We start from the raw sequence: 13,373 nt of genomic DNA on the forward strand, positions 1-13,373 counted from the left end.
AGGAAAGAAGTTATATTCTTCCAAAAGGAATAAACTAAACTTGTATTGACTTTTGATCAGAAATTCTGATCAAAAGTAAGTGGATGGAACATGAGCAAGGATGGAAGGGGAACAAGTAATCAGACGTTTCTTAGAAAATTAAAAGATGTGTTGTGTGGTGATACCAGTAATTCTTTTGAGGTGGCAACTGAATCAGGTTGTGCTAAATAAAGAATTTAAACATCCTTTTGAAATGGAGCTAACTTCCTGATAGAAGGAAGAGAAGTCAGAGTCTATCAGAACACCACCAAGATAATACTTTATAGTATCACAAAGTTATCACTTACTACAGTGATACATACAATCAATACATCTTTGAAGAATTCCATCCATGCAATGCAAACAATTACATAAAAAGTAAAATAAAGCAGTTGACTGCCAATGAGGAAAGAGCATTATTAAAAAAAAAACAACACCAAAATCATCAGTGGCAATTGATGAAAACTCTTTGCTTCCCTAAACAAATTAAAATTTGCTTCCCTAAATTAATTAAAATTAGGAGGATTTTGCTGGTATCAATGAAGGTCAGTAGTTTTGTGCTGCATGTTACACCTTGAACTTTTGAATATGAGAAGTATCTCTTTTTCCTTCTGTCTCACCAGCTCTAGTGCTATCTGAAGTGATAATGACTGAACCGTTACCATCTGTACCTCTTTCTGCCTTGCAATCAGATTTAAAAAGATTGTTTAAGGGATATTAGTGAGAACTGCTGCTGAAGTAGAAGGTCCCAATCCCTGACCACAAATATACCCACCACTTCCCGTTGCTGGCACTAAAGCTTAAGCAGACATGTGGTGAGCTAGTTCAGGGAACTGATCCAATTGAAAGCAGCAAAGAAAAATAAAACAATTAGTTTTCAGCTGAATCTATTTCCTGAGATAATCCTTGAACAGCTGCACATCTGCTAGTGCCAGGACTGGCACAAGAGAGACAACAGGAATGCACAGCCAAGACACGGAGATGACTTACAGTGATCATCAAACTTCAGCTTTAGTCCACTGCCTAGCCTAGACCACGAAACCAAACAGCAGTGCTTTTCACCAATTCTGTTTCAAAATGGATGAATCTCGGACTAGATGGAAATGAAGCGGTATCTCTAAAGCTGTAATTTCAAAGATAAATGTTGAACCTTCTTGGGCAGAGCAATATGAATGAAGCTTGATGTTGACCCACAGTTGCCCATATTCTAATCTTGAATGTCTGACCATTCTGCTCCAGATGGCATGTCTTGTAAAGATTTTTAAAAAAAAAGAAAAAAAAGGAGGAAAAAATCCCAAATAAATTATGGGAAGAAAGAATGTGAAAGTTTTCCTGCTTACGTAGACTAGAGAAACTTCTGCAGGATCAGAAGATATTAAGAAATAAACAATGTAATTTATTTTTCAATATTGACTATAAATTATTAAAATACACTCTCACAATGGTTTTAATTACTTAAGTAAGAAAGAGGTAATACAAAAAAACCAAAATTTTTAATTTCTAATGCAGCATAAGAAAACCATGTCATGTCCCCTCCATGTTCAAGATGTAGTACAGCCGAATTGTTTATTTCTATAGAAATGATACTATATTATATGACTTGTAAATGGTTTGGGATTTTCTACACTGAAAAAAACAACTAATTTGCCCATGGTACAACAAAAAATGGTTCTAAAATTTGTACCAAATGTTATCTTTTATTATGGCCTGATTGTTTATATGCTACAATCTTCATACTTAAGAACATAGGGTTTACACATAGAAAAATGAGAAGATTCTCCCACATTTTTTGTGTGACAGCAATCCTAAGTTGTTCTTCAACAAATTTATTTCCAGGAATTGTTGAAACTGTATTTTCTTTTTAATTTCTAATTAGATTATTTCTTAAAGAGGTCTTAAGAACTTTCTGAATACCACATTAAATTAAAAAATAAGGAATTGTAGTTCTTCATCACAGTACTTAGTATTAATTTTTAACATCTTCTGTCAAGACTTTTAAAATACAATGGAAATATATAGGGCTTCCATGTACCCTGCAGTAACATTTTACTATGAAACTAAAATGTGAATGTCATCTTGAGTGTTTTGTATAGCTCTGCCACTGTCCATACAAACTTTCAAATGCAACTACTGTGCAGTCCCTAAAAAATAAGAGCAACTCAGGCTTTTACTCCACCAGGCTGAAAAAGTGTTGAAGGATTTTAAGCAAGGATTAGTGACACAACAGACCATAAAGAAAATACTGTGTTGGTGATCCCTCTTGGGGATGTTAATCCTATATGATCACCTATAGCTGATCTATAGAAGCACTTCTTTACTGATGGTCCAGTGTATACTTGATCTAGGTATTTTTGACATGGACAATATTTTGGCATTAAAGTAATAGCTATAATTTACCAGTTTAATGGCTGGCTCCCTATGTCCATTTCACCACAAATTACTGACCTGAGAGGCTGTTACCCTCCACTATAGCAATACCTATATACTCTGTGGGTTACTGACAAGGTGGCTGGTAAATGATTACTGTCTTCCTGTTACATTCTTTCATGCTCTTCTAGACCATCACTCCCAATTTATCAAAGTGGTATTGTTGACAGGAGGAAAATACAATGTCCTGAAACTGCTACAGTAGAAGAGACAACAAGCACTAGCAAACCCTTTTATCTCATGTAAAAAAATTAAAGCAGTGAACTGAACCTTCTTTGGAGCTTTTGCTCTATGTGTTCTGTCAACATTATACATAATCTAAGGATCTTTAAACTGCAGGAAAGGAAACTGTCTGTATATTAAAACAAGTCTATGCTGTATCATTCACACATTATTTCAAGCATGTGTCCATGGAATCTGCCTGACATGTAATCCTTATAAAAAGAGTACAGGATTTTATGAGCAAAAGATCCACCCCACCATTGTAGCCATTTTACACCATTTTTTTTTGTCATGGTTTTAATATCATACAAACCTGGTACCATATCAGAGAGAAGTCTTGGGAAACAGCAAGCATGACACTTAAAATTTGAATGGTAAAGAAGTGGGGAAAATTACCTCATATTCCTGTGAGAACTTCAAATTGTCATTTGCTTTCAATCTTTCAATGTGATCTGCAAGTTCCAAGATAGGTATTGGGGGATGACTGGCCATACCTGTTGAACAAGAAAGAAGAACAAAATTTAACGTAAACTACAGTGATGACATTGCTCTAAAATTTAGAAAATGCATTAGTTAGAATGTCAATAAATGTGTAAATAGTAAAGATGTCATATGTGAGAGAAGCAGGCAAATAGTTTGGTTACTCAAAGCAGGACATGCTCTGCATAGATGAGCTCTGAAGCCAAATTAAAAAAAGTCACCAAACGTATTCCCAAAGCTAACATTCCTAGTGTAGAGGAAAGAGCTACTGTCATATGAGTCAATGAGTTTAGCTAGGCATGGAAAAATGAAACAGTTAGACCTGATGTTGACCTCTGCTTTGAGTAATGACTCTTAATGTCATTTTAAACCCTTCTACTGCAATGCATGAAATGAAAACTCTATTGAATTAGATGAGGAAATGTGAACTGAGAAACAGACACTGAAAGAGCCCTAAAGGGGAAACAATAGTGTTTTGACAGAAAACAAAGTGACTTATGCATAATCAAGAAAAACAAACTTGAATAATGAAGGTTACCAAGGTAACCAGAGACACCTGAACCTGCAATGGAAATAGTAAAAAAAAAGAAACCTAAACCAACATAAAATTTTCAAAATAAAGTATTAAATAATGAAATGGAAAGATTGAAGATTAATAATAAAAATAGTAATAGTAATAATAATGCATCAAGGTATAGAAGACTGTGTACTCTAAATTAGAAATACTTAGGTATTTTACAGAATTCTGAGGTGACTGACATGCAGCTATGAATGGCTAGAACAACATGCATCACTTTTTAAAGACAACAGTCACTGAAGACAACATTGGACATAAGACAATTAGAACTTCAAAAATGTTTTCACTAGTAGCAGATTGTAGAGGCAGGGGTTGTACAGTTTGGCTGGACTCACATGCTGACTGCACTAGTACCTTAATATAAGCTTAATCTGAAATCCCATTTATCAACCCCTAAAAGTACCTACAATCTACTTCAGGTGTAAACATCTTTGTCCACTGATGAAGATATTAAGTGAAAAAGAAGAAGAGCTTGGAATTGGAAGTACAGATGGGTGTGTAAGGGGGTACAGGGACAGCAAGGCAAAAAAAAAAAACAAAACAAAACAAAAAAAAAAGAAAAACCAAAAAAACCAAAAAGACAGAAAAGATGTGGGGTCAACTAGAACAATCTGCCAGCTTAAAATTTGACAGGCAAAATTTATTTCAGTCTTCATGAGCTTTCTCCAAAATGCTTACATTCTTCTCTTCATACTTTAGACTATCACACCTAAAATGAAAGTGAGGTTTCAATAGCTCAGGGAAGAGATCAGAGCTGGCAAGAAAAAGTTAAGCTAGTGAACCCCAGGATCTCTTGAAATTACAAAGGGAAAACACTGATGACTCAAGGGGGCTCAAGCTGGAAGGCATGTTGCACAATGCAGTTTGCTTTGTCACCGTGACCTTCAAGAGCATGCCTAAGACAGTTGACTAGCATTTTCTTTAAACATAGCTGAAAATGACCATGTGGCTACAACACAGTCACACTACAGTATGTGCTTTAATTCTTTAAATTCTTCTAATTTTGTTTTTAATTCCTCTTTTCTTTTGGATTCTTTGACATTTCGAGCATCATAATAGACTCCAAAATAATGTCCAGCAGCACTGGCCCTAATTCTTCTGACCCTATTAGGGAATCATAGCACATAGCACATCTGTGATGGTAAGCCATTAAACAAAGCAGAATATTCAGATCAGTGGGGAGATTCCTTAAAAATTTCAATTAAAAAAATTAGTCTCTAAGTACTAATTTATTTGCTGCAGCTCTGCTTCTCTCCCATTTTCTTACAAATTTTACTTAGGGCTTGGCTACTCTCAAAATGAGATCAGTCATCTAATAATTAGACGGATTGATCCAGATCAAGCACCCCTATGGAAAATATGTGGGTGAAAAGGCACAGGAGAACTCTAGATTGATCCAGAAATGGAGGTGGACTGATGTACATCTAAAACAGTGCTTGAACAGAGAAAATAATAGAGACAAAGATGTTTAGACCTTTTCGAGCGAATCGTGGGAGAGAGTTATTATCATATAAGGACTGAGTGGTAGTTTGGCTAGAGAGGGAGGACACAGAGCCAATCAGGGAGGCGTAGGGGACTGAATTACTGCTCAAAGCTGTAAAAAGTAAAAGCCAATCGGAAATGGGAAACAAATTAGTAACAGCAGTAGACCATCATAATCAATCATCTTGTACATACAGGCACTTCAGACATGCACAAAACAGCGTCTGGCAACTCAACTAAGATATTTAAAGGTGCAGTTACCCTACTGTAAATATAAAGGTCATAAAACCAGTGAGTATGAGACTCACTCATCACACAATGAACCTGACTGAATCACCAGCATCATGAACACAAATCATAATAATTAACTTACTGTGAAGGAATATTTTTCTAAAGATGCTGAACACCCATTCTTTTTTCAATTGTTTTTATTTATACACTTCTCTTTATGACACTTGACATTTCCAAGGGGAGATTTCACTATAAACACTTTGTGTAAATAAGAAATTTGAAGGTAAGTTTTGCTAAGGCAAAAAAAGGAACTAACAATTTCAGAAACTGACAAATTTTAACTGCATTTAAACCCTTCTCTACATCTCATTTTCAGCAATTACACCTTGAATTACTTTCCTCAAATAATATTTGGCAGTTAACTTACAAAGTAATTGCATTTGTTCTATTTTCATACTTTAAATCCATAAAATTGGCTCTACTGATATGATAGAAGTAATTATTTTTTAAAAGAACTGCTGGAGGGCTTTTGTTATGTAATCAGTCTGTGAATCATAACAGAATATGCTATGAATAAACATCCTAAGATGTCATCACACCTCATGCAAAAGCATGAGGTTTCAACTGAGCAGGTGTAGAACTAGACTCAAAATATCCCAGTTAAAATACAGTTAAATTCAGTTCTTTTTGTGGTTACAAATAAGAAAATACACTTATTTGATGACACACTCCCACACCAATCAACATATGTCATGACAACACAAAAACTTAAAGACAAAATACAGCTAAATTACAACAGGTCCTGTGACATGCTAAAAAGTCAAAAGAAATACCATGCTGAAACATGCTTTCAAATTCTCTTTTAAATATGGTATCTCTTTTTTTTTCCCCTTAAAAAAAAGAGATAAAAACACCTGAAAACTCAAAGAAAACAAAACCCCCAAAACCACCACACGCAAAATACAGTTGAAATTGTACCCATTAAAAATTTTTATAACCAGGTTTGGTAGAAGATTGCCAAATATAATTGATCTTATGCAGCCTAGTAGTAATTCCTTTGCATGAATTAAATAACAAAGTATGGTTTGATTACAGTGTAGAATTATCCTCTGGTTAATCTGTGGTAAATACATCACTAAGGAACATGAAATACTATTTCTGCTACAAGTTCAAGGAAAAAGCTAAGAGAGCAAGGTCAGAAAACATCTGCATATTAACAGACATTAAACCTGTTAATTATATTTCCTTATCGCAGCTAATCAAGTGGGTGTTTTAGGCTTGTCATTAGTGCGTTAAATTAGGATTTTGTTTGTTGTCAGGGTTTTATGATAAAGGCTTTTAGAAACATTTATGACACATACATTTATTTACCAATTTGGAACTGCAGGTTCACATACCCACAATAAACAAGAACAAAGTTAGAAATTAAAGAGCAAATCTGCTAGCATACAGACGATAATCTACATGAAGTGAAAATGTGACACATAATTGTCACAGAAATTTCTTTAGGAAATGAGTGGTATGTTAGGTCCACATTGAATTAATTGTCTGTGACTCTACAAATGTCTCATTTTTATTTGATAATTTACGGAACACTCTTTTACAAGTGAATCTATGCTGAATAAAATGTCCCTTTATAGAAAAAGTATGTAATAAGTAACAGTGGTTGTTGAGACTTATCCTTATCAAAAAGATAGGAAAAAATACCTACTTTGAATTCGGACATGGAAAAAGGAAAAAAGTAAGGATGACCCTTATTCAGTAGGAATTCAACATTCATGAAAACTTAACAAGAATGCCTTTAGTACATGAAAATTACTGTTACTTTAAAATTTCTTCTTCACAGAGCCAGAGCTAGGCCAGAGCATGAAATTACAAAGACAAATTTATAAGACAATCTCTAGAGAAATATATCATTCTGCAACAGCTATACTAAAATAATTGCAAATGCATATATAATATTGCAAAATTATGCCACTTTTATTCAAGAATATTTTCTGTTCTTCAAAACTTGATCAATTATTCTGGAATGAAAATATTTTATATTTTTCTGAAACAAAGACTGAGCTTTAACAAGGAGCACTGCAGGCTCCACAGCCTCATAGCAGAAGCACCACCTCTGAGTGATTTTTAAAAGTCACCCATAGTGAGAATAGGGGAAACCTAATTTTCAGATCCTGATATAAAAATGTCAAATACAATAAGATGTTACAAAAACTATGGTCTAAAATCCAGAGGAAAAGAAAGGGATAACTTTTGTGAAGAGAAGACTTTTCAACTTCATCTTCTAGCTAAGCAGGTTCTGGGTTCCTCCAGGTTTCAAAGCAAAATGGGACAGCAGAGAAGTGCTGTTAGCATCGGACGCTGTGCCTCTATTAGGTGCCTAAATCCTCCGTGTTAGACGTGCATAACCAGAGCTATATGCATGATGGCTCACTATGAGAAACATTTTAGTCTGTTTTTGCCATGGAGACAAAGCACAGTACTTCCTTCGACACTGTCATGATTCTCATAAACAGATGTTGAGTGGATAAACTGCACAAAAAAAATTCTGCTGTCACGCAAAGCAGGTAACTAATTCCAGACATCACTTTTTCCACCTTTTTTTTTGTTTGCACCCTTTTCCTCTGAACATGTTTTATGCTTTTTCTGCTTTATCATGGAAATAAGTTTGTTGAAATTCCTTAGCAACTCAGGGAATAAGTGAGCACTTATCTAATTAAAAAAGAAAGGTCTTTAATTTAGAGCTGTAATAACTCTATTTATTTTTCTTGTATTTAAAAGCATCTTATTTAGTTCATAAGATATAATGAGATAATTGTTTAATTGGCACCCAATTACAAAAATTACTTATAAGTGTGACACATTTTATAGTTAAATGGGGATAAAAAAAATCAGTCACTTTTGAGGCATGATTCAATTTATTTCTCTGGCTGATTGGCAGATTGAAGTCTGCCTGAGCCTTGGATCTCTCAGAACCCACTCAAACTACTTAATTTCAGTTAATTTTCTTCTGCACAACCAGGCTGCCATATTTGATGAAACCTTTTGTGAGGCTTAATTATTACCCTTTCTTTACCTTAACTCTCCCATGTGGCATAGAGACCTCTAAAATTTGTGCACCAGGTTAATGATTTTAATTCTGCATTTCATAGGCAACTTGTAGAAAGGTAAGAATGTGACAGACTTTTCTTCAGCTATTCCAGTTATGGAAGAATAACAGACTTAAAAAGGAAATCCTACTGAGAGATTGGGTATTTTCATGTTTACTCAAAGAGAACGTGGCACTGCTGTGACCCACTCACTGGCATATGGGCTTATCTAACACATACACATTTTTGGATAACACACACGGACCTGGGACCTTGGTCTCAGTTACAGAACTGTGGGCTATTCCAAATGTCAAGGCAAAGTGTGAAATTTATCTATGGAGTTACTTCATCCAATGAGGAGGGAAGCCAGAAATAAATTTGATCCTTTCTGAACAAGGTAAGATAGGAAACTCTTTAGGTTAGAGCCCTTTAGATCTCTTTATGTTATTGAAGAATGTAGACAATAAGAAGTGAAAGGAAAGCATACATTTCCTCTGCTGGTAGTTTAGACTGTGAAATTTTATAACATCCTCAAGCAGAATTGAAAATTTTATGACAAGTACAACATATTTGTACAAAAATGATTGTCTAAATATCACCAAAGATAAAATATTGCTTTCTCATATTTTGTGTCAAAAATCTACACTTAATCTTCTGCATTCGGAGTAATTTTAAATTGTGGTTAGAAATTCAAATTCACCCCAAGGAGTTAGGTTTCAAATGATTTTGATACCTGTATCCGATCAGGTCTTTCCTTATACAAAATATATGATTGATAGGATGTTTGGAATGGGACTGTTTAGAAATCTTTTAAAGTACTAAAGTTTATGACAATCCATAATTTTATAGGAGTGTCTCATTCATCTCTCCAAGTAAAAACTGCCAGTCCAGATATGCCAATGTAATTTAGAATTTTTTTCTCTAACACTTCTGTACATTATGGATTCATTCAAAATTGTTTTCCTCTCTCACTGGAAGCAGTTGGTCTGCCTGGAAAGCTCCAAGCAAACTGCAGATGCTTTCATAATCTAAAGAAATAAATCATTAGAATAGCAACTATGTGAAATCATCTACCTTGATGCACTTGTACTGATAGTATATTCACCACTCTGTCCTTTGTTCTCTCTGTTGGCAATGTTGGAAAATGCCTCATTTTATGAGGGCAATAGCAGATTTCTCAGTAAAAGGAACCCAACACATAACCACATCAGCCCTATCCCCTTCCCTTAGTTACCTCCTTTGCAGTACCCCCCTATCTAGTTCTGCTACCTTGCAGAAAATAAAACCCATATATTTGAAAGTGAAAGAACAACAAACCCAACAAAGCTGACATCCTGAATGTATAGCCTTTCTGTAGTTTCTCTATTTTCATTTAAAAAAAAATGAAATAATATGCAGTAGCATATTATTTGATAGTGTGTTGGCGGTTGGGAGATGGATAAATATTCCAGTAGGATCTAAAAACTTAAATTTATTCAGATTTTAATGACATGGTAACCCTAACTGAAGTTAATTTAAGTGAAATTCTGCTTTTACTAACAAAAGAACTGTAGCTTGATTTCACTGTGACTGTTTACATAGTAAGAATGGGTTAACAGAGTAAGTTAACAGTGTAACAAAGTAAGACAAATCTACTGGGGTAAGATTTTTCTCCTTTGGTATTTGGTTGAGTAGTACAATGGCCTGACCTGTGTCTAGGGACCTTAAGATGTACAATAATAAGGAAAAAGAATATCATTTGATGTGTTTTGCTTTTAATAATAATGGTAATACTCCAGTCTGTGAAAAGGATTATAGCGAAGGAATTCCTAGTAGAAACAGATCACAGATGTTCTGCTCAAATAGCTTCACAGAAAACTGCAAACTTCACAGATAAACTATAGCCCTGCAAGAAAAAGTATGCCTTAAATCCTCCCCAGCTCTTTTCAGATCAATGACATGGAATTACTGTGTCTACAAGTGCCACAAATTCTGCCATTTCTAAATAACTTTACTTTCTCAATGTAAATTAAAAATTAATTACAATAAATTAATTTTATATGTTAGCACTTGGTAGCGGGGTTTTTTTCCCTCATGCTTCATTTTAATTATGATGAATACTAAATAAATAGGTAAGATTTTGCATCTAAATAAATGGAGTGCAGAAAATTAGGCTTATCTATCTAGTTATTATTCCATTATTTATTGGATGAAGAGGGAAATATAGTGACAATTGATGAGGTAAAGGCTGAGGAAATTAATGCCTTCTTTTCCTAAATTTTTAACAGCAATATCAACTGTTGTGGGGGTATCCAGCCCCCTGAGCTGGAAGACAATGATGGGGAGCAGAACTTAGTCTCCCTGATCCTGGAAAAAAATGGTCAGCAACCTGCTGCAGCGCTCAGACATGCACAACTGTGTGAGACTGGAGGGGATACACCGAAGGGTATCGGGTGCTGATCAAAGCACTCCCTGAGCCTCCTTCCCTCATCAGCAGTCCTGCCCAACTGGGGATGTTCCTGTTGACTAGATGTTTCCAAATGGGACATCCATCAACAAGATGGGCAAGAAGGATGATCCAGGAAACTACAGGCCTTGATGCTGGGGAAGGTCATTGAGCAGCTGGCTCATCCTGGCCTGTGCCAGCAATGGTGTGGCAGCAGGAGCAGGGCAGGGATTGTCCCCCTGATTTGTGGTGAGGCCACACCTCAAATCCTGCGTCCAGTTCAGGAGCACTCACTTCAGAAAAGACATTGAGGCACTGGAGCAGGTCTGGAGATGGGCAATGGACCTGGGGAAGGGTCTGGAGAACAAGTCCTGTGAGAAGCAGCTGAGGGAGCTGGGAGTGTTTAGCCTGGAGAAAAGGAGGCTGAGAGGAGACCCTGTGCTCCCTACAACTGCCTGAAAGAAGCCAGGTGAGGGCAATCTCTTTATCCAAGTTAACAAGTAATACAAGGAAGAAGAAATGGCCTCAAGGTATGCTGGGGAGGCTCAGATTAGATATTAGGAAAATATTCTTCATGATGAGAGGGTCATGAGTCATCGGAACAGGCTTCCCAGGAAAGCGGTGGAATTACTGGCCCTGGAGTGCTCAGAAAACATGTGGGTATCACACTTCAGGACATGGCTTATTGTTGAACATAAGGTGCTTGGCTTGGTTAATGGTTGGAGTTAATGATTTTAGAGATCTTCTCCAAATAAAACAATTCTGGGATTGTAGTAAGCCATTTACTCTACTCATTATATATCTGTATACAAATAATTACTTATTTTAGGCATAAGCTAGACTTCCAGAAAAGTATTTTTTCTTTTCATGTTTCAAAGATTTGCATGTATATTTCTTTCACTGTAAAACTCTTTAAAGTTTTTACAAAAGTGCTGAGTAACAGATAAAAACTCCACCTGGAAACAAAGAGCCACCACTGAAATTGTAGCCTTAGAAGGACATTGAATAAAACCTTTCAATTATTTGCATTTACTGTATTTAAGTTCCTATGCTAGGCAGGTCCCAGAGCATGTCAACAAGATTCCCACACTAAGATGAAATTAAATTAGAAGATGTGCTCCTGAAACACACCTGATTTGCCCCAGCTGATAGGAGCAGTGTACTGTAACAGACTGAAAAAGCAATGCTGGAGCAAAACTCAAGCCTCCAGACCCTTCCCTTTCTACTCCTGCCATGTGCATGAAGCGTGGGTCTTTGGCCACATTCACTGCTCTGCAGACACACTTCTTCTGGAGCAACATCATCTCAATACAGTCATTATTTAGAAGATCAGGAATGAGATTTGCATGTTCCCTTAACCCTTCATTTATCCTGTCAACTTCAGCAGCTAATTCTCAGCATCTCAAGCACTTAATTACCTGCTTTTATGAACTTGAATTCACTACCTTTTTTACTTAATATAGTAAGCTTGACAAAAACAAGAGGCTCAGGAAGATTTAGCATCTAATTAGCATCAGACTCCATGCAAATATATTGCAGTAGAAAACAAGTCTACTGGGGCAAAACTTAATCAAAACAAAGCCAATTCAAGTAAAAGTTGACTTCTGCAAAGGTGGTAAAAATACTAATTTAAATATTTCTCTGTTTGTGCTTCTTTACTATCAGATTAAACAGCTTTAATAAAACAGTGATTAATAAAAAAAAATTTAGGTATTTGAGAGTGTGTTCCTTCTGACCTCAAACTACTGACATAATTATGTCCTCCTTGACCATAACATACAGCCTTACTTTCAACATCAAGACCATCTATCTAGTTATGTATTTCCCTTCTGTATTGTACATTTGCAAACCAGTAGAATTCACAATGATGTTGATATATTACCTGATAATGCAGTAGATAAAAGAGAAGCTTATTTTCAAAGAAGCGTCCATAAAAATATCATTAATAAACAGAGGGATGTAATTTCCCAGTAACATTTTCTAGCATAGTTAGGTTTAAGTTGGAATTTTAGCAAATAAAGCATACCCATACAGCAAACGTGTCTTTGGGCTTTTTTTACAAACTTCAAACTTTTTTTTCAAGCAGGCTTTTTTTAAAATATAGAAATTAATTATTTCAAAAGCTAATGAACAAATATATTTTGCAGCAAAAACCAAAAAAAACCACCCCCCCAAACCCTCAATCAAAATACGTATTTCCAAACAATCCCTGCTTCTTTTCTGTAATAGCATCAGTAACCAGCTGCAATCACAGAGGTCTCAGTGAGTTATTGTTGTCTCTTACCCGGAGTTTGAAAGTTAAGGCGTCGCAGCTCCACTGGATCTGTGGGATGGTGAGAGGGGACCTCCTTGCTGTTGGGTATGCTGCTCTTCCTAGAATCAGATTCAGCCCTCTTCCTGCATGGAGAAGGTGAATACA

At 35.7% G+C, this 13,373-nt stretch overlaps 1 protein-coding gene across 50 annotated transcripts in view; it reads right to left on the bottom strand.

Moving 5' to 3' along the window:
• Window positions 1-13,373, bottom strand: part of PTPRD (protein tyrosine phosphatase receptor type D) — a 1,168,317-nt gene that overhangs the window by 73,884 nt on the left and 1,081,060 nt on the right. For 36 of the 50 annotated variants that reach the window (XM_074533114.1, XM_074533153.1, XM_074533152.1 and 33 more), the window contains 3 exons: window positions 13,239-13,351; window positions 5,199-5,318; window positions 3,064-3,161 (listed from right to left, as the gene is read on the bottom strand). In XM_074533114.1, coding sequence (XP_074389215.1) covers window positions 3,064-3,161; window positions 5,199-5,318; window positions 13,239-13,351 — 331 coding nt within the window. The remainder of the gene's footprint in view (window positions 1-3,063; window positions 3,162-5,198; window positions 5,319-13,238; window positions 13,352-13,373) is intronic. The other 14 variants (XM_074533146.1, XM_074533145.1, XM_074533142.1 and 11 more) reach the window with 1 other exon arrangement.

This window comes from Zonotrichia albicollis, chromosome Z, assembly GCF_047830755.1.
Source record: "Zonotrichia albicollis isolate bZonAlb1 chromosome Z, bZonAlb1.hap1, whole genome shotgun sequence".
Lineage (NCBI taxonomy): Eukaryota > Metazoa > Chordata > Aves > Passeriformes > Passerellidae > Zonotrichia > Zonotrichia albicollis.